The sequence below is a fragment of the Acomys minous genome (genome assembly GCF_964271855.1).
Source record: "Acomys minous genome assembly, chromosome: 15".
NCBI lineage: Eukaryota > Metazoa > Chordata > Mammalia > Rodentia > Muridae > Acomys > Acomys minous.
In genome coordinates, this window is record NC_140497.1 from 4,990,217 (window position 1) to 5,012,054 (window position 21,838).

The window sequence follows — 21,838 nt, forward strand, 5'->3', positions numbered from 1 at the left end:
TGTACCTCATTCGTAATAGCGGGGAGAGACAGCTTACCAGGGTTCCCAGGAAGTGGAGGACTCAGGGTCTGTGCAGGCTATTGGTAATTACTCCCTAAAATGCTCAAACCTCTAAAAGTGTTCTCCAGTGGTAGATACTTAGTTTAATGATTTTATTCTTGCCCAATATGATAAGTGTGACTTGAGTCAAGTCGTGGCCTCACCTTCTTTTCCTGGTTGTTACTGTTTTCATGGACCCCCAGATCTGTTCTTTCTTGTTTCCTGACAGGTCTCTGTCTTTATTGATCATACATGTTTTAGAAATTCTTTACATATTCTAGGTAATGCTGCTTTTCCGTTTTGTGTGTGGACAGCATTTTACTTGTTCTGTAGTCCTGGCCAGTTGATCAGTAACGGGTCACCAGGTGGCTATCAACTGGTTATCTGTTGATTATCACTTGGCCGGCTACTGTTCTTCTTAAAAAAAACAACAACAACGAAACCAAAAACAGCCATTGATAGTTCTAATAAAGACAGTGTCCTCAGTTTCCTTCCAAGCACTGCTTGCTTCATCCTGTGAACTTATGTACCTTTGTTTACATCTTGTTCCGCTGAAAATATTCTCCAAGTCCCTTTGAGACTCCTGCTCTGGCAAGTGCTGCACACTCTGCAAATGTTCAGAGACTTCTGTTACCCGCTGCTGGCTTCTGCTTGATCCTGCTCCGGTCTGAGAGTGGACCTTGCGTTATCTCCTCCATGCCTGTTCTTTGTTCTCCAGTCCCAGGGTATGGCCAGTATTAGTGAAGATCCCTGGTGGCCTGGAAGAGGGAGGTGTGCTCTGTGTGACTGAAAAGAATCTCCCAGAAATAGCAGCCAGACCCAGCCATCAGGAGGGCTCAGCTCTGGCTTCTTCCTCATGTAGCCCCAGCTCTGATGGCAGCAGGACCACTTGCCTTTGTTTCCCTGGTTCTGCCTCCTATACTAGCAGGCCTGACACGGACCACGTGGGGTCAGCATGGTGCTCTTTTCCTCTTCACTCAGGACCCCTCCCTCTCGCAAGGCCCACTTGTCTGCAGTGGGCCAGCTGCTCCTTCACTCTTCCATCCTTGCCTGGAAGGTGTAGCTTTCCATCTTGTGAATTTTCTAAACAACTTCAATAAGACCCAAACCCTAGTCCACACAAGTCAACCCTTAAAGCACAACTAAGGGTGTGCGAGTGGATTCTCGGGGCTGTGAAACTACCATTCCAATTTACTTGGACAGCATTCACCCTCCTGTAAAACAGCATCTCATGGCTCAGAATACATTTTGTTTCCTATCTAACACAGATGTGTTGCTGCTGGCATCGTTGGGGGTGTCTTAGTAATTTTTCTACAGCCAGGCAATCTTCTGACAGGCCATCCGCACTTCCTGTGGTTACTGACATGGCCGGCCTCAGGAGAACCCATTTTTGTTGTGTGTTTCCTAGCCTGTGGTGTCTGGTTGCTTTATTTTGTCTCATTTTGCTGGTTCCCTGTGGTGCCTTCTTTTAAATTAGTTGAAATAAACTTAACATCTGTTTACATTTACCTCCTGGTGCCTTAACTGCGTGTCCTTGTAAGTGGTTTTGTGGTTGCCTTGTTGATTGTAACAGACAAGTACCAAGCTTCATTCTGTTAGGGCGAATCACACTGGTCCCTGTCATCGCCACAGCCGACCCTCACCTCATAGCTGTCCCGTGTCCATCTGCCTTCATGGAAACTTCCCGGGCAGCACGGATTTCAAAAGTCATTGTCGCAGTTTGCTTTTTGTCGTAGCAAATGTACCATCACCAAAAAATGACGTGAGGAGGAAAATGTTAACTTGGCTTATGCATCCCCATCACAGTTGATCATCCAGGGAAGTCAGGCAAGAACTCAGGAACAGAAACCGAAGCCCAGCAGACCATGGAGGGGTGCTGCTTGCTGGCTTGCTCCCAGTGGCTTGCTCGCTTGGCCTGTTGTCTTCTAAGAGCCAGGACCACCAGCCCAGGTGTGGCCCCTCTCACACCAATCACAAATCCGGAAAATTATCCACAGACTTGCCTGGAGGTAAGCCTGAGGGCCGCAGCTCCTTAGTTGAGGGGCCCCTCTTCGTGGACTGGTAGCTCTAGCTCGCACTGAGCTGACAGAACTAATCCTCACATATTATCTGCTCCAGAGAGGGTTAGCTAGCGTCCTGGCAGTTGCCGCGGTTACCTTCCCCAGTGCTGCCCTTCATGGCTAATGCTCTGGCGTCATTTCCTGTCGCCCTGCCGCTCAGTCTAGAGCTTTTATTTAGATCGGGTCCCTATTATCTTTGTTTCAGTTTTCCGCATTCTTCTTCCCCTGTGTAATTTACGTGCCTGTTCAATTCCCTGACTCCTTCTGTGTGTGAATGGTTTTTGAGTTCCCTTCTAGTTAAATTGCGACGCTGCAGAGAGTGTCCTAGTGGATTTTCCGTGTCCAGACCCTTTTTCGGCATCTCCCCGAGGAAGTTTGTTGATAAACAGAGGGTAATTAACCCCTACCCTCAGGGTCTCAGTTTTTGTTGTCCTGCTCAAGAAAAAAATAAATTAATTAATCTTAATATAAAAACATGAAAATAATGTTTTCTTGCTTTTTGCAAGAATGTTCTCTTTGGCTTTTTACACGTATGGACCTGGCTTCTCCAGCTGTGAGTCTAGACACTTGAGTGTGATCCTTTTCATTGCTCTGATCAGAAAACAGTTGCTCCTGTGCTTTCAACATAAGGCCATGCTGGCACTGGCTTCTGGGGCCAGAGCATTGCCACAAAATGTCCTCTGAGCCTGCTGTGGCCTTCCCGAATCTTCTTCATTGTCATCATCCTTGACATGGCTTCCTTGAGTGCAAACAGAGCAACTGCTCCTGCAGTGCTGTACTTACTGATTTGTTCTGCAGATCTCGTCTATGCAGCTTGCTTTTTTTTTCCTTAAGTGTGCAAATGTGTGTCTGTGGGTATTTATGTATGTGTGTATGTATGCATGTGCTTATTGGGGAAGGTACCTTTTAAGGGGTATCGCTCTCTCTCTCTGTCTGTCTCTCTGTCTCTCTCTGTGTGTGTGTGTGTGTGTGTGTGTGTGTGTGTGTGTGTGTGTGTGTGTGTATGTGTGCAGCCTGGTACAGTTGCACTTTTAGAGACTGCAAGAAGTTCATTTTAATTACTTTGTATTTAAAGCACACACCTGCACTCAATAAATTGCCAACTCAATTTAATTGTCAACCAGTGGCAGTACTGGAAGAATTAAGACAAATAAATTGATATAATATTCCATAGCTTTATTAAGTATTTTTATGTCCATGTTAAAAATACATCAATAAACACTAACACTCTGTGTTACTATCTCTGACTGGGGTGAAGTCTGAGAGTCACACGACATGAAGAGCTCCAGGAGACTCCTTTTCTGGTCCATAAGGAACAATACATAGTGTTTTACTACTGGTCATGATCGCATAATTATATAATATGCTTCACCATAACATATGGTGAAGCTTAGGGCGAGCGTGTGTGTGTGTGTGTGTGTGTGTGTGTGTGTGTGTGTGTGTGTGTGTAGTGTGGTCTGTGCATAAAACTGTGGTTTATTCAGAGATTCAATTGTTCACTTGCCCACTCACCGGCAGGCCTGGTCTACTGAACACCCTGGTATTCAGAATGGACACCCTTCCTCCCTGCAAGTCCAATTCCAGGAGGGAAAACAAACACTGAGCAGCAGTTAGGTCAAAAGAATAATCCATGAAAAGCAGTGTGAACGGTGGTGGGGGGCAGGGACTGGGGGGGTTGGGGGGCTTGGAGGGAGGGAGGAAGTGGAGTTACACTGGGTTAGCAGGAGGCCATGCCCATCATCCTGGAGGCTGAGTCAGGGGACCTTGGTAGTCTCATAAGCACAGAGCAGCCAAGAGGCCAGTGATTGCTGCTGCTGCTGCTGCTGCTGCTGCTGCTGCTGCTGCTGCTGCTGCTACTGCTACTGCTACTGCGGGAACATCCAGAGGAGGGAGAGCCAGAGCCACTGGTCCTGGCAGCAGGCAGAAGTGATTTCCTACTAGGTTCTTACATAAGTTGGATTCGCACAGTTATAATGTAGGCCTGGAGACCAACCATAAAACTGCTTGTAATGACTGTATTGTGTGTTGACTTTCCTGAAAACTACGATTCTAGGGCTGGGAAGGTGGCTCCAGTAAAGCTCCTTCTACACAGGTGTGAGGGACTGAGTTCTAGCCCTAGAATACATGAGGAGCCCAGACATGGAGGAGCCCAGACATGCAGGAGCCCAGACATGCAGGAGCCCAGACATGCAGGAGCCCAGACATGAGGAGCCCAGACATGCAGGAGCCCAGACATGCAGGAGCCCAGACATGAGGAGCCCAGACATGAGGAGCCCAGACATGAGGAGCCCAGACATGAGGAGCCCAGACATGAGGAGCCCAGACATGAGGAGCCCAGACATGAGGAGCCCAGACATGCAGAAGCCCAGACATGAGGAGCCCAGACATGAGGAGCCCAGACATGTACTTACATGTACAAATGCACAGCTACTCACAGGTGTGCCCACATATGCATATGTGCACATACACAAACACACAAACACACATACACACACACACACACACACACACACACACACACACACCTAAAATAAAACCGTTATTCCATGTTTTGGGGCCCTATTGGCTAAGGAGTATATAAAGGGATAGAACTGGACAGGTAGATGGATAGATGTTAGGTGATAGGTGATAGATAGACAGATGATAGATAGATGATAGACAGATGATAGACAGATGATAGATAGATGATAGACAGATGATAGACAGATGATAGATAGATGATAGAAAGTGACAGATACATAGATGGTAGATAGATTTCTGACCAAAACACACAACCTCAGAGGTCTTCTCAAAAAAGCTTTTCCTCCATTTTTCTTTACAAAACTGCTAAACTATACCCATCTCCATTGCACAGAAATGCAGACAGTTCCCAGGGATGATGCCTCTGTCCATGAGCTCGGCAAGCAGGGAGGCCTGTTTCTTCTCCGACTGCTGTGATCACATGACTAGTTGAAGCTGTTGCTTTGTGTTTCTTACTCTGCCAGAAACAGGTTGGAACTAAGAGGAGTTGCGATCATGCAGCCTCGTGAATGATATAAAAAGCCCAGAGCTGAAGCCCATGTGGATTTAAATTAATTGTGTATATAACAGGTGATCTGTGTTACCTATTTTTGAAAAGAAGTCCTGATTTAGAAGATTGGCTCTCATCTTTTGCCTACTTTGGCAAAACCTTGTCTGTTCCCTTCCTGCCCAGCCGGCATGTCTCCTCTCCTGGATCCTTTTTATCCACAGTTGGCTTCGCACCTACTCTGTGGTCAAGACACTGTGACTGACAGAACCGAGGGCCCCTGGGCACACGCCACACCCTCCCGCTCTCCTCTCTTCAGACACAACCAGCTGGACCTCATTTCATTTCCCAACTGTCCTTGTGTCTAGATACAGTCATATGACTGAGACGTGTCAGTGGACAGGAGCTCTGGGGGTAAATGGCACTTTTGTGCCCTTTCCACCCAAATCTGCACAGACCCAAGAAGAGCCCACAGACACTCACGGGAACCCGGGAGGCCACCAGGGTCGTCTGGCCTCTGCGGCACACTCTTGGTCTCGGTGTATCTGCTCCGGTAGATCAGATAAGCCCCTGTGTTCTCCTTCATCCTCAGCTTATTAGTTCTCTGTGGCTGACAAATATTGTTATTTGTGTTTTGTATTAACTAAGCCTAACCTCCATAAGCTAGCATTTTTTATTCTTTATATCAGCCCAAATCAGAGCTTCCTGTATTTTCTAATGGTGCTATTACTAGAATATTGATCTGTGGTTGACCTATCACAGCGTTTCACAGCGTTGCACACAAGGTATTCCACAGATGTGACAACTGCGCTACTAAAACCCCTCAGGGACCTGACTTTCCCAAGCAGTAGGGTTACCCCTAAAACAAGATGGCTCCCCAAGGACTATTTTCCCACTTTCAAATCCTTCTTCGGTAGGATTGCCCTGCTTACCCATAATTCTCTAGTCAGAGACTTCAACCAGAAACTGTGGGGGGTTTTGGGGGGCAGTAAAAACAATTATGAAACAGAAGGTGGTTCCCTGACTGCAGGGGGCTCCAGGCCCCAAGGAGCTGCTCGTCTACTCCCTTTGTCAATCATGATGGCATTTGTATTCTCCTTGGGTTATGTTGTTGAGTGTCCATTTTCATAAAATGCTTTTCCTCCTTCTCAATTATGTTTAACTCTTTAACACATAACTTTCTGCTATTTCTAGAAAGTAAGTATTTTTGACATAGTAATAAGTAGCTGATGAGCCGTGTTTTAAAGCTGCAGTGACATGAAGCTGTACCGGGTGGGAGAAGCGGGCTCTGCCCTCTGTCCTCTGTCTGCTGAGGACAGCGGGTGGGGGTGGGGGCGGGGCCCTGTCAGTCCTTACTGCCCCCGCTTGCCCAGGCCTCACCTCCCTACCTTCCCATTCGCGGTTCCCCTGTTTCCCCAAAGCTGACCCTGGTGTGCTGTTCCACTGTGCGTAAGGCTTTCACACCTCTGCTTTCATCATTGGGCAATAGGTGTGAACGACACATGTGCGCCATTGCCCATGTCCCACCCCCCCCATTGACCTTCCCATCCTTTCAATCCAACTTAAAGCCTTCAACCCTGGTTCATGTTGCCTTGGGAGCACAGTCTCCTCCATGTTCCAACAGTAATTACATGAACAAATTATTGGGTTTTTTTTAAAGATTTGTTTTATTTTTAGTTTTGTGTGTGTGTGTGTGTGTGTGTGTGTGTGTGTGTGTGTGTGTGTGAAGAGAGGTGGGTATGTGCATGTGAGTACTGGTGCCTTTGGAACCAGAGGCTTTGTATCTTCTGGAGCTGATGTTGTAGGTGCTTGTGAACCTCCTGATACAGTTATGGGAACCAAACTGGGTCCTCAGGAGGCGCTGTGTGCACGATAACGGGACGGGAAGATAACGTAATAAGAGAAGGCTGGCTAAATCCTGTGTATCTGAATTTGCATTCTCACTTATACTCGGAGCTCAGTGACTTTAGCATCTAAAAATGAATTCCTGTGTCTATAGAAGGTGCTGATAGTATTTCACCGGCTTCCTTCCATGCCTGTGAGTGGTTACTCGAACAGTATTGTGAACCTAAAGTGTGGAGCCTGTTGCAGGGAACAGAAACAGTGTTTTGGGGATGTTTTGCATATGTGTGCCTGAACTGAAACATACAGTCTGTAAGGAAAGATGAGGACAACACAGGGATCAGAGCATCTGAGGTCTGTGGCGCCTCCTGGTAGGCTCCAGCACGCAGGCTTGGTGTTTTAGGGAGAGGAGGGAAGGCAGCGCCTGGAGATTGTGAACAAGCCACGAATACAGCTTAGGCTGTGAGGGCGATGCGGGTTAACTGTCCTTAGGCTTCCTTTGACTTGTAACAAGTCTCATAACGTTCCAAGAAAATGCGTGAAAGGGAGCTTGAACATACTTTTCTGTGCTTCCAGTCTAACAGATTTAAATGTTTCCACTAGTTCCCTGGGTCTGAGTAATTTAACAACAAGAGGCCATTACTATAAATATTCACTAGTTCCGTGTCATCAATTCTTTCTTTCGTCACCTTCTCTTCTTTTGGATATGTGAGGTGTATGTGTGTGTGAATGTGTGTTTGCATGATCCCATGTGTGGGCGGACAGGTGTGGTTGGACACGTATGCATGTGTATGTCTGTATGTGGTAGGTCGTGAAGGCCAGGGGTTACCCTCTGTGGCTCTCCACTTTATGTATTGAGTTAGAGACTCCTGGTTGAACCTAGAACTCACCAGTTGGCCTGCTTGCTTGGAGATCCCTGTCTCCGCCTCCTAGTGGCTGAGTAGACAGGATTCCCCACACACATGACTAGCTTCTGAGTAGATCCTGGGGCTCAGATGCTCAGACTTGTGGGACCAGCAGTGTTGCCATCGAAGTCTCTCCTAAATCCTGGGTTTCATCACTTTCAATTGACATAAAGAAACATACAAGCTTTTTTTCCTTGACTTATAACTTGATAGCAGGAAATCAGCTACAAATCCAAATAAATGTCTGTTGAAATCACATCAGGTGTTTTTCTATAATGCTAATTATTATCAGTAAGAATAGTTCTTGTGGCACATGCCTATAATCTCAGCGCTTAGGAGACAAAGGCAGGCTGATCTCTGTGAGTTCAAGGCCAGCTTGGTCTACAGGAATGAGTGCAGGGCAGTGAAGGTTATACAGAGAAACCCTGAAACCCTGTTTAAAAAATCAAAACAACAACAACAAAAAAAAACAAAAAAAAAGAATGGTTCTAGTTCTTGATTTTTCAGGAAACCACATCATCCAGATGTGGAAAGATGAACCTAGCCCTAAGGTCTAGACGGAGCCAAACTTGGTGTCAGTAAAACCTTAATGTGTCTTTTCGGGAACTTCTCCCATGTTCAAATCTGACAAAGGAATGAAATCCTAAGAGTAAATGTCACTGGATTGATACACAAGCAACATTTCCTGACTAGGAGGAAGCAAGTTTGTTCAGTCCAAACCACAGATGCCATTTCCACTTTAAGACACTGTTGATTTTGTTCGCTTGTTTGCTTGTTTTGGTTTTTTAAAGAAACAGACACACATATGCTGCCATGGGGCATAGTGGCTCACCCTTGGGAGGCTGGGACTGTAGGTTTGAGACCAGGTTGAGGCACCTGGTCCTTTCCAGCCAGCCAGACGGCAAGGGTAAGACTGTCTCAAAAACTGGCAGGCAGTAACAACAAAATACAGCCTCTGTCTTGCCTCACTTGTCTTAACTCACATCCTTCAGATCCACTTAAGTGTACCTTGGTTTTATAGTATAGTTTTTCAAAGTTCATTTTTGGCTTTTCTTTCTTCCAGTGTCTTGTTAGCAGTGAGTGGAAGTAAGACTTGCATCTGAGGTCCTGACATCCAGCGTTCGGACAGCTAGGGCACTGCCGCCTTTTAATTTCCATGAATGTCAGCATATGGCTCCTTCCACCTTTGGGTAAATTGTCAATAGAAAAATCAATTCTGAGGGAAATGAACAGCAATATAACTTCACATCTGAATTATTTACGAAGATTACTTTTATCCTTGAAATGAAAGATGGGGTAAAATCTCGGGAACCAGCTACTACTCAGAATAATTAGTCTTGTCTAAAGGAAGGCGTGTCCATAAGACGTCTGGTAGTTAACCTCACAAAACTCAGTAACACAGCAGGAAGCTGGTGTAAGTGACCAAGCAAGCACAGCAATACGAAACCTCAGGAGGCCTACAGATCCTGCACACTTCCCTGTGGCTCAGAGTCACTGTCTCTCTAACCCTGATGTAAGCTTCGCCTAGGAGAAAGAGTGTGGCCTGAAGAGGCGGCCCGGAGGTTAGGTGTGTTCCATTGCTCTTACAGGGGACCCGAGTTCAGTTCCCAGCGCCCATGAGTCAGCTCACACCCCTCTCTACGTCCAGTTCCAGCTGATCTGATGCCCTCTTCCTGCTTCCTTGGGTTCCTACATGAACACAGAACATATAAACTCATGCAAACACACATGTATGCACATAAAATTAAGTAAATACTTAAAAGGAAAGAGCAGGCATGAACCCCATCTCGTCACTGTAGCAAGCTCTGTCTTCATCTTTAATTGATATTGGGGCAACATAGGAGACTCTACAATCTGATGACGGGAAACCCAGACAGAGACTCAGATAGCCATCTAAGGATCTCGATCTCAAACAGGAAGTCTTCCAGACTCTCTGAAACAGAGATGCTGTGGCTTTTATCCCCAGCTGTGAGTTCCAGGCTGCACCATTCTTTTCTAAGGATCGTGGGTTCTGTCCAGGGATCTTCCTGTTACAGACCTTGTGAGAAAAGATTTTGTTTGAGGAAAAGCAGTCTCCCGAGCTGGGAAGTGGCTTTGCACCCTGGCTGTCTCCACAGGAGCATGCACCAGGGCCTTGTGGAAACAGACATCTCTGCGAGCGCCCAGCTTCATGCCCTCCTTACAGGAGCTCATCTTAGGAGCAGAGCACAGGTTATATTAAGTGTTGCAGTAGGTGGTGCAGCATCATAGAAGGATGCTGGAAACAAATGCTTTCTCTGGTGGCTCTGATCATGCTGCCTCAGCCATTGGTTGTGAAATGGTCCTGGCTCTCTATGCGCTATGACATGTGACCCTCTCACAACTAAATTAGAAGAGCTGTCAGTCTTCAGATCTCTGCAGTGTTAAATCTGAAAATTCACAGAACAGTTTCCAAGTGTCTTATTAAATCTTCCACCAAACAATTTGGTTTGTGAAGGCATTCACACTGAGAGCTGAGGTTTGGACCTGTTTTAGAAAGACACTATTTCCCCCCCACTCCATCCCATTCCATCCCCAAATAACACTTCTAGGCATACCATAAACTCACGTAATCCATTCAGCTTAAGTCTCTTTATTCCTTGCCAGCAGGAGGTCTCTAGGCACCAGCTTCACTCTCCCTGCATAGCCACGCCCACTGGTTATTCAAGCCCATCTGAGCATGACCGAATGCACAGAAAGCCAGGGCTGAAGGGCCACCCACATCCTTGGGATTCCCAGCAGTGCATTTTCAGTTCGTTCCCAGCTCCCCACCCCTCATGTGTGAAAGGGGCTTATCTGAGTCTGTGGGCTGTGAGAGGCATCACCACAGCACAGGCATGTGTTCAGTGTGATAAGGTGAGCCTGACATGGCCTCAAGCTGTCGATCTCCTGGAATATCTTCAGCAAAGATATTAAACATGAGTCCACAAGTACAATATATTGTGATAATGCACCTCCTTTCTCTTGAACACAACTCCAGCCTCCACACCTCCATTCCACTGACATGCTAAGCCTGACACTGGAAGCCCGTATGTGATTAGAAATCACTTGCTAATTTTGGACTCTAAAGGATGCCATTGTCTGGTCCAGCATTAATAGATGCACACTGAACAGATCAGCATTTCTCCAGTAAGAGAGATGGTCCATTCTAAATGAAGAGCATTCTCCTCGGCCCTTAACATCTTACAGTGATTTTTATTGATGCTTTAGTCAACTACACGTACGACGGTGCTATGTAAAGTCTCCTCATTGCTTCAGCTCACATTGCAGCTGTGAGCTAAAAGGAAATTACACATTGAGTAAAATAAAAACCTACCGTAAAATTAAGATTCATGACACCCAGTCAGATAAAGGTTGTGTCTGGCACAGTGGCTGCTGAAACCAGGACCGTGGAGGCATTGACAGAAACACGCACAGTTTGCATCAGTCTGGTCGGCCCTGCCATAGCTCACTGCCTGTGATGGCCATAGCTGCTTTCTGTGTGTGGTGAAGGGCAACCTGTGGGCTGGCCCATCTCTGAAGTGTCACTAGGTTTGCTTAGAGGAGAAATAAAGTGTATTAGCTCCTTCTATCCATATCCTCCATAAGATCATACAGACTGCTTGTATTTATCTTCTTCCTTCCTTCCTTCCTTCCTTCCTTCCTTCCTTCCTTCCTTTCTTTGCTTAAGGCAGGATTCCTCCTTAAGCCCTGGCTGTGTTGGAACTAGCTCTGTAGACTAGGCTAGCCTCAAACTCAGAAATCTGCCTGCACCTTGCTTCCGGAGTGATTAACGGTGTGTGCCACCACCATCCAGCAGTAAAGTAAACCATGACACAAATTACACAAGAACATGCTCAAATGATGCAAAGCATGACTGCATTCCTGTAAAAAAATATCCCAAATGTACAGATGCAAAAAGCATTTTAACATGAGGACTTCTAAGCATGCAACCACTGTTTCAGAACCACTGTGTTTAAGAGTTGTTCAAGAAGGGGATTTGGGAGAAAGCTCAGCCTGACTTGTAAGAGCCCTTGCTGCTCTTGCGAAGGACCCAGGTTCAGTTCCCAGTGTCTACGTGATAGCTCACAATTGCCTGTAAGACAGGGAACCGTGGGACCCTGACCTAAGCAGGAGCCAGGCGGGCAGAGAGTACACAGGCGTGCATGTAAACAAAGCGCTCATACACGCAAGGAGCTAGCATCGTCAAGACTCCACATCTGGCCTAAATTCATGCCTCATTCTCACAAGCCAGCTATAGGTGTGTCGCTCACCCATCCCCCACCTGGTTCTTACTGGTAGAATGATTGTAAACTATTCTATGACCCAACTGTACATCCAGCTCAGGCCCTGCAGCCACTCAGTGCCGTCATCAGATGCACTGTGTCTTATATATCGCTGTAAACAGTGAGTCACAGAGTCTGTGATGTCCTGTTTTCCTGTTGCACAGGTGGCCACTGCCCTTTCAAAACCCAGATCCTCTGCAAACCTTCTTCCACCAAGCCAACCTTTCCAGGGCAAATGGTTAAAAACCAAGTTACAGGAAAACACATCTTTCTGGCTTAGCTGTTCTCTCTGTGGGTATCTCAGAAAAGCATCTATGTGCTGTAGGGCCCAGGATCGTCCATGGGCTCCAAAGGTTAACATAAGATGTCTTGGTATGACTATTCTATAGACCATCCAGAGAGGAAGATGAAGAAGTATGTCTTCTGTCTCAAATGGGTGAACTCCACCTGGCCTGAAGCCAGCCGACCCTGAGGCACCACAGTGCCCCTGACCACCTGAGAATTCTTCTCTTTCTAAAAGGAAATGATTCCCTTTGGGAAGCAAAATGACAATTTTGTAACCAAAGCAAGTTTTTCCTTGTTTTGATAACACTCGGTTTATTGGGGCACTATCAAATGACAGTAAAAGACTCAATGGTACCAATAGGACATAAGATGGGTCGCAAAGGTGGACAGATGCTGGTGCAGGTATTTCTGTGGCTCTAGGTGGTATTCACAGGGCTTCCTGGCCACACTCTACTGGGCCACGCTGGAGTTGCATGGCACTGGCTTGTTACTCAGAGATCCCAAAGCCCCTTTATTGCCTATGAGACCATGACTCTTGGGTTTTGCAATCTAATAAGTTTAATAGATCTAAGTGAAGCAGATTAGGTGTCATTAGCCCCAGAGTTGTTTACCTTCTGGGACAAGCCTCTGAAAATTCTCATCTTAAATCCCTTTGCGTCAGAGATGATGCAGAATGTCTCATTCCCATGTACACGTACCTGTGAACACGCTTATAGAGCAATGACACCAGTGCTCTGGCATCCTTTTCGTGCAGCCCTGCCAGCTCTCCTTCCATGCCTGATAAGTTTCCTCAATCGCGACTAATCTCCAGAGAATCTGCAGGGTGTTCTGTAGCATTCTCCAAACAGAGGGTTTGTCCTGAACTCGAGCTGATGGTCGAAAGCGTGGGTCAGGTTTTCTCTTTGTTGGGGAGCCACGGGAAGCTCTTCCCTTGTTGTTTCCGGTCTTCTGGACGTCCTTCAGGGTTCAACCCATCGACACCCTCATTAAGAAAGGGCTTGCCGATGGTTTGAGTGCGTGAGCCTCATGCTGTACAATGCACTTGGGAATCTGAGTATATTTAGTAAACACAGCAAAGCTTTCAAAAGAGAGAAAACATTTTTTTTCCCAAAAAAGAAAAGCAAGGACTGGGGAGATTGTTCAGTCGGTAAAGTTCTTACTTTGCAAACATAAAGACCTGAGTCTGAGCGTCAGAACCCACAAAACAAAACACTGGTACAAATGGCACCTGCTTGTAGTGCCAGCCCTGAGAAGACAGAAGAATTTGTGGGCTTGCCAAGCCTCTTTATTGAGCTCCCAACCAATGGGAGAGTCAGCTTTGAAAATCAAATGAGATTTCTTTGAGCCGGGGCGTGCACGGCTTTAATCCCAGCACTCAGTCTGTGAGTTTATAACCAGCCTAGTCCACAAAGTGAGTCCAGAACAGCCAGCGCTACCCAGAGAAACCCTGTCTTGAAAAATAATGGGAAAAAAAGAAGAAGAAAGAAAGGAAAGGAAAGAAAAAGAAAGCAAAACCTATTGTATCTGAGAAGCAATGTCTAAGGCTGACCTTTGGCCTTCACACACACACACACACACACACACACACACACACACACACACACACACACACACACAAGAAGTCACCTTAACTCAGGAGAAGTGAGACATTTTCTGTCAAATTCTCTACCAACAATTCTCACTGAAATTGGCAGATACCTGAGTCCCCCGGTAGTCAGGCGCCTCTGTGCGCCACTGTGTGATGCCGACTTCAAAGCTGCCCCCTTTGGAGGTTTAATGGAGGGTCACATCTGGCATCTTTTTGGTTGTCCTGGAAAATGCTGAAAAGAGTTCATGCTGTAGCGGAAACATAGCTGGGTGTCTGTGCCTGGTGCGGCCGGAAAGGGGCGCAGCCGTTGGGGAGCGCAGCACCGTCTGCTGAGTGGAGACTGGGTTCCTTCATCTGGGTTTTGAGTTTGAGTCGTTGATAGGAACTGGTCTCTGCTCCAACCTTGTGTCCCCTGAGCGCTTGTTACTTCTCTCGTTTTAATTCCTAGTTTAACCCTTGTTTCTGTTCCTTTACTGATTGGACTGGAGGGTGCGTCGTGCGTGCTTGGCTCACTACATTCCAGCATATTTTACTACTTCTACCACTTTCCTGATATTTCTGGAGCTAAAGGTTTAACCGCTCCTTAATCCCTCCAGTTTGTGCACTTACTGTTGGCAGCCTTGTGCGTTTCATGTGTGACTTACAGTCGAGGAGACATTCCAGGCTCTTAATTGATGTTTACCTGTAGGCTTGTTAATTACGGTGTTCCTGAGCCTTACATTTTACTTTCCCCCCATCTGAGATCACTTTCTTCCTATATAAAGAAAAACCTTCCTTTTGTGTTTCTGTTAATGCAAGCTATCTGAGGACATTTTTGTTTGTTTGTTTATGCAACATCTTTATTTCACTGTGGGCTCTGAAGCTGGCTCTATGGGGCAGAGAGCACCGGGTTGACTCACAATAATTCTATCCCTGCTTCTTTGCTCTTCAGTTTTGAGTATTTCTGTTAAGAAGTCAGTGTCTGCTCTCAGTGTAGTTCCTTTGAATACAAGCGTGTCATTCCTTTAGGTTTTGTATTTTTATTGATCCTTTGAAATTTCATACGTGTATACAATGTACCTTGATCACACATAGCCCTCACCCCCTTCCTCCAAGTCTCCTGAGAATCCAGAATGTCCATCGCATCTCCCTTGAAGCACATCCTTCTTTTACATGTTTTGTTTTGTTTGTTTGTTTTAACCCACTCAGTCCAGTTATTGCTGATTGTATGCTTGTATGAGCTTGGGATTGTCCACTGGGGAAACTACCAGTGGTCCACCCTCCTGAAGAAAAGTGACTCTCACCCGTCCTGTGCGAGCCAGCCTCCTGCGCTCTCTATGTGCTCATGTTCAACATGTATATGTATACACACACACACACACACACACACACACACACACACACACACATATATATATTGCAGACACATAGTAGATTTCCAGCAGCTGGCAGGAAAAAGGTTCCCCTAGCAAGGTAACCTTTCACCCCATTGTGAAGTTGGGGGGCAGCCAAGGGTCAGTTTTCAGGAGCCATTGTAAACCATGTGGAAGCTACACACTTGTATACAGCTAAAACAATTGTATATCAGGTGCTGCCCAGCAAAAGTTGAGCATGTGCCTGTGTTTGAAGGCTCAGCATCTGAGAGGCTTCCTTAGACAAATGTCTCTGCTTTATTGTCCTCCCGTGGACAGTGTGGCTAGACGCAGCAGCAGGTGGCAAGTGTGCTCTCAGACACAGCTAGCCTTCCTGCCATAAGCAGCATGTTAGCGGCTGTCTCTTGTTACACTGGTGCTTGGGAAACTGCTTTGATATCAGTAGGGCCCAGTTCTAGCAACTGTTCTTGGTGGGGAGGAGTGTCTGCCCTTGGGCTAAAGTGTGTGATTGAGATGGCCTCTGTCACCCTGATAGCCCCGTGTGCATGCTGAACGTGTGTGTTAATGATGAGGGGTTCCTGCACTGGGGTAAACCTTGAAAAGTATTTTATTTTCTAGAAACAAATCCATTCAGAGAGGAATTAGGTGAGGAGAAAATACAGGCTGGCACGGTAGTGTTTGCAAACTTGGGGAATGCAAGGCAAACTGATGCCACTTTGTCCTGTACCACTGGGGTAGGGTGGGGTGCGCGCTAACTCCCCTGTGTGCCTCTTTCATGTCACTATCTGCAGGAGGCCATTTCTTTTTCTTTTCTTTTCTTTTCTTTCTTTCTTTTTTTTTTTTTAAAGATTTATGTATTACTATGTATACAGTGCTCTGCTACACATACACCTACAGGCCAGAAGAGGGCGTCAGATCACATTGTAGATGGTTGAGAGCCAATATGTGGTTGCTGAGAATTGAACTCAGGACCTCTGGAGGATCAGTCAGTGTGCCTTTAACCTCTGAGCTATCCCTCCAGCCCCATTTCTGGCTTCCTGGGTTCATTCTATTTCCAGAGGTCTCATAGCTGGAGGTTCAGGAGGCCGTGAACTCTCGGCACAGCCCAGCCCTGCCCTCCACCCCAGCCCTGCCCTCCATCCGCTGGCCTTACTCTCCTACTTCCCCTGCTCAGCTCAGTCGCCACCGCGTCTGCAGCTTCCTTGCTTCTCCTCTGCTGCAGGTCATCCATCAGCTGAGGCTCTCCGAGAACGAAAGCATGGCTCTGCAGGAGCTGTTGGACTGGAGAAGGAAGCTCTGCGAGGCCAGAGAGGGCTGGCAAGAGGCCCTGGAGCACCCCGAACCCCGTGCACCTCCACCGCCACCCTGCAAGAAGCCTGAGGCGGGTTCCTGCACCAGGCTGCCTTCCCAGCTGTGGGACAGCGGCATCTGACAGCCTGGGCTGCTGCGGGCACACAGCTGAGCTGCCGAGCGACTGCAGGCTACCTCTGCAGGAGGCTGCCTGAGGTCTCTTCCCCAGGCATCTCCACCACAAAAGCACAGGACACTAATGATGACCACCCAAGACCTTCTGTGTGTGTGCCACACTGCTCCCAGCTAGGCAAGGAGGCATGTGGATGAGGTCATAGGGCGGAGCAGTGGGGGGAGGTCTTCCAGGCAGCTGTTTCTAGTATACCCCACACTGGCCACTTTCCCACCAGTGGCTTTTACACGGTGCAGCACATAGGATGTATCATTTCTCTGTAGGTGTCCGTCTGTCGTTAGAATACAAGCCTGATGGTCGTTCTACATGTTTATTACCGTATTTTATAACTTTATGAAACTGGTGTGTTCCTTTTCTTCAAAATACAGATTTTAAAAAATCATTTCTAGGGATTTTTTTCCCACATACTTATTTTTAACCCAGATCCCCTCAAGGCCCGGGCACTGAGTGTTGCCTTGGCATTAGCCGACCTGTAAAGCAACGTGGGTCAAGAACTACAGTGTACGCCACGTTCCTCCGTTCTTTCCTGCACCTAGCATTTCCCTCGGGTACGTGTGGCTGGGGCATTCATTGGTTAAGCTTCATCCCCGCCCAACTCCTCTGCTTGGCATAGATGACAGGATGTTTATGGCTTCAAGTCCCTAGCTGGTGATCCAGGAGTTTCCACAGTACTGATGAGCAGGCAGAGCCTGGTGGGGCAGAGCCCTGTGCAGCCCTCCCCTGGAACACTGCATGATTCCCTTGCTGAGTCAACCCGCTGTCGTGCGTGCGTGTGATGGCCTTGCTTCTCCATGTCTTCTTGCCCACTGTCAGTGAGCTCTGAGCAGTGGCCCCACTGGCCACCTGCCGCCATCCCCTGCCACTTGGACCGCTTTATTCATTTCAGCCGTTGCAGAGCTGCTGTGCCAATAAAAGGGTGCAACCCGTGTCCTGTTGTTTCCGTTATTTGTGGTCGGCGCGGTCTTCTGGGAATTTTTGCCTCCTGATTAGCTATGTGGAAGCCACTAGAGCCTTCACCCAGCCTGACTCATATTCTGGTGTTAACGGCTATTTGAAAGCCTTGGGAGATACCTGCTAGCACGAAGGGAGTGCACTGTGTTTTTAAAAAAAATAAAATCTGGGAGTAAGCCATAACAAACAAGGTACAACAGGCAGCCTAGACCTGACACCCTGACCCCTGTCATCAGGGACTCTGGATTCAGCTAGATCTGCTGTAAAGGAGGAGGCTGGGATGAGGGCTCTGGATTTGGGGCTCTGCTTCTGAAAGGTATGTTCAAAGAGAAGTCACTCACCCTATCTAAGGATTAGCCCACCTGGGGACCACAGCCCCTCCAGGACATCAGAATAGGCGGAAAGAAACAGCATGGCTCTTCCACATCACTCCCGAAAACCAAAACGGCACCTGGCTCATTCCTAGCCAGGTCCAGCCAGCCCTTATAACATCACTTCTACCTCTGAATCCAGCCCACTGGGCTATGGCAGAGCCAGCTTCTCACTGAGTCTCCACCAGTCCCCATAGATTGCAGACACTCAGTGATCTGGCTTGAATGGGAAGCCTGAGTGGTCCCACACACACAGTAGGACCACAGGCTGCCAGTGTGGCTCCTGTGTGCAATGCCCAGGCTGCACTGGTGTGACGTCTATTACGGAAATGAACTGAAGATGAACTATCTCGATGTTCAGGAAACTACCCTAAGTGGGGCGGGGGGGGGGGGTGGGCACGGGCACTAGAAAACGCCTATTCACAGAGCTCTCCTTGACCAGAGAGGCCAAGCCCTGGGCTCTCTTGAGAGCTAATGTCTAGTGAGGGACAAGTGTTGGTTTGCAGACGGCCATCTTCTCATCGTAAGTTCATGTGATGGAGAGAAAGGAGAGAAGCAGCAAGGCCTCCGGGGTGTCTTTCACGGAGTCAGTCTCTCTCTCTGTTGTCTTGACCTTGTCATCCCCCAAAGGCCCGCTTCCTCATGCTGTCACGCTGAGGTCTCAGCTGCAGTGTGTCAACTTGGCAAACATGCAGAGGTTCAGTTAGTGGCACTGACAGATACTTTATAAGGTCATTGTGGACAATGTTACACTAATAGTGAAATTACCATTCAGAGTTTTAACAGAGCCTTGAAAAATATTGCCTTTTATTTCTCTCATGGCACTGCAACTTGACTTCCCGACATTGTCAATTTCTTACATTTAAAGAGAGCTTTAAACCCTCCAAAGTGATTGTTTTTTTTTCAGATGTACAACTGTGAGAGATTATGTTACAAGGCCAATGTAGGAAGATCCTACATGAAGATGGATCCATGAGACACGTGTGATACAAATCAAATCATACCACCGTCTCTTCAGACGGGTACAGCCTAGAGACCTGCACAGCGCGAGGAGCTCAGCCCTACAGTGCATCACAAAGCATGAGCGGTTCGGTCTCTCCAGACGCCCTTTGTTAACCTTCAGAGGCCAGAAGCCAAGCCTTCCATCAGCGCGGCAGGCTATCTGCGCTCGGCTGGCTGCTTCCCCACTGCAGAGAGAGAGATGGCCTGTGTGCACTCCTTGCCGTGTAGCACGGGACTTGCAGCAGGTAGCCAGCACCGTAGTCTCCACAATTACTAGTCATAATACCTGAGATCAAGTCCAGTGGCCTCTGTGCACGGGAAGACCTGAGCCCAGCTCTGGAGTGAGGGTAGCCATGTAAGTAAGTAGACAGAGGTGGCATTCTGGATAGAAAAGCCCTGGCCACTATTCCACACAAGCAACATTCAGTCACACACAGTTGGAAAGAAAGATGGCATTTTAATTGCCACCAGACCATAAGGTATGAGTTATGATATATTATTAGGCCTGCAACCTTATGTCTAGCAATGTAATTGGTAAGAATTATGATGCTATGTTCAAACACTACCTGCTCTATTGCTTTTTAAAAAATATTTATGAGGAACCTCTAAAAAAAAACTACTATCAAAATGTTTATATTGGGTCAAGATGACTTAAAACATATTTTCCAGAGTGGAAAAAAACTACCTCATTACTATTCTTAAGTAGTGGTATCTAATTTAGTAAAATTATGATTACATAAATCTACACAATAAAAGTAACAGCCAATTAAAATCCAAGATTGGTGAAAGGACTTCACATGGAAATATTAATTATTTTGTTTGCACAAAAGTAATATATTACAATCCCCAAGCTTAGAATGATGGTTAGAGTTCTGCCAAAACTCAGAGGCTGTGAGAATCCAGCTGAGTGTCAAACTCGTGTCCCATGTCCACACTAGCACAGAGCTAGTGGGTCACCGGGTCATGTGCTCACCACAGAAGCTCAAGGACCTGTGTTCCAGTGCCTGGGATGTGTGTAAAAGCAGTTGGCTGTGGTGGTGAATGCATACAACCTAAGCACTGGCAGGGGACAGACAGGAGGATCCCAAGGGTCTCAGTGGTCACACAGCCTAACGTACTAGGTGTGAGACCATGACAGAAGAGAATGAGAAGTAGTGGGCACCACTAAGGACCAGCCCAGCCCAAAAGGCTGACCGCTGGCCTCCACACACACCCACACCCACACCCACACCCCCCCCACACACACACACACACGCATACACGCACACACGCAAGCACATGCACATGTACACACACATTCATATACACTCACATATACACATGCACACACATGTGCTCATGCACACATACCTGCATACACACACATGCATGTTCATGCATACCTACACACACATGTGAACACACATGCGCGTGTGCACACACACACACACACACACACAGAGATCTAAGTTGTTAAATAAATCTGGTGCCCCACAGTGGCCCAGCTCACCCTTCTTCTGCACTCTAAGCTGTAGTCCTGTCCCACCAACTTCCAGCTCTAACGTTTTGACAAGGAGTTGTGGATTAGATTTGAACTCCAATTCTCATTGAAAGCATTCTTAAATTGACCAGGGAGGAAGATTAAAGCTGTGTTCCAGGTAAACTATTGTGTAAACTTACTACATCTTTCAAACTGTGCCTAGAGGGACATACAGGGCTGTGCTGTGCAGGATGGGAAATTCACAGCTTTCAAAAGCCTAAAGGAAGGCATCCCTCACCTCCTGTTCATAAGCAACGACTGCCACATACATTCCACAGTGAACAACGGCTTGCTCTGCGAGCTGTCCCTGTGTGTGACAACGGTCCAGGTCCCGTTAGAAGGCAGGGCACTGTGGGAGCCAAGACTCAAGCTAGAAAAAAAATCACGTTTGTAGTTCTGCCGCTTTGCTGACTTCTTCATCCCCCTGCGAGGTTCCATTGCGATGGTTTCCCACAAGTTCCTCTAAAATCCAGCCTGCGGGGTAAACTTTAAAGATGGCATTTTCAAAGAGTGAGTTTTATTAGGAGCCTACCATACATCTGTCATCTGTTTTAATTTCCAGGGGGTTTGAGTGTGTTTATGCTTAAATGTCACTTGTGTGTGCTCCAGCACCAGAGGACTGCCGTCTGGGCTTTATGCAGTGAACCAGGACTTACAATGGTAAGAGATTCTTATAAGAAACTAATTAAAGACGAATAACCAGTGCATTCACCTATTGTAGTGATGTGCCGGGGTGCCCCCATGTCTGCAGTGCCTCTGAGTTGGCCATTGCAGACCCCCAGGCTGGTGTGCTGCCCTGCCTTGCTCCAAAGCCCCAGGGAGGGTGGACCACTTCAAAGAAGCTCACATCCTCCTGAGGTCGCCATTTGGTGCCTAACGTCCACAGAAACGGAAGAGAATGAGGCTGTTGATACATCCCAAGGAAGGGACAAAGCTCCATGCAAAAATACCCAGGCTAACACCAAGTTCAATTTTAGTTCTTGATCTTTATGATTTTAACAAAGAAGCTGGGAGTCCATGGTGCTCAGTCGTTACTTGAAGAGCCTTGGGTTCCTTTATATCCTGAGAAGGTATTGAACCTATTTGGGGATGCATTCTACTTCGCTGGGGCAAAAACACCTCACGTGGTGCTAGAGGATCAGACCCACACA

General features: G+C 47.2%; 1 protein-coding gene across 5 annotated transcripts in view; it reads left to right on the plus strand.

Moving 5' to 3' along the window:
- The window catches only part of MYO16 (myosin XVI), a 464,729-nt gene extending 445,528 nt beyond the window's left edge, over window positions 1-19,201 (plus strand). For 4 of the 5 annotated variants that reach the window (XM_084759479.1, XM_084759475.1, XM_084759477.1 and 1 more), the window contains exon 35: window positions 16,584-17,772. In XM_084759479.1, coding sequence (XP_084615605.1) covers window positions 16,584-16,793 — 210 coding nt within the window. In that variant the 3' untranslated portion in view covers window positions 16,794-17,772. Of the gene's footprint in view, window positions 1-16,583; window positions 17,773-19,073 lie in introns of those variants that run through there. The other variant, XM_084759478.1, reaches the window with a different exon arrangement.
- Window positions 19,202-21,838: the final 2,637 nt, after the last annotated feature.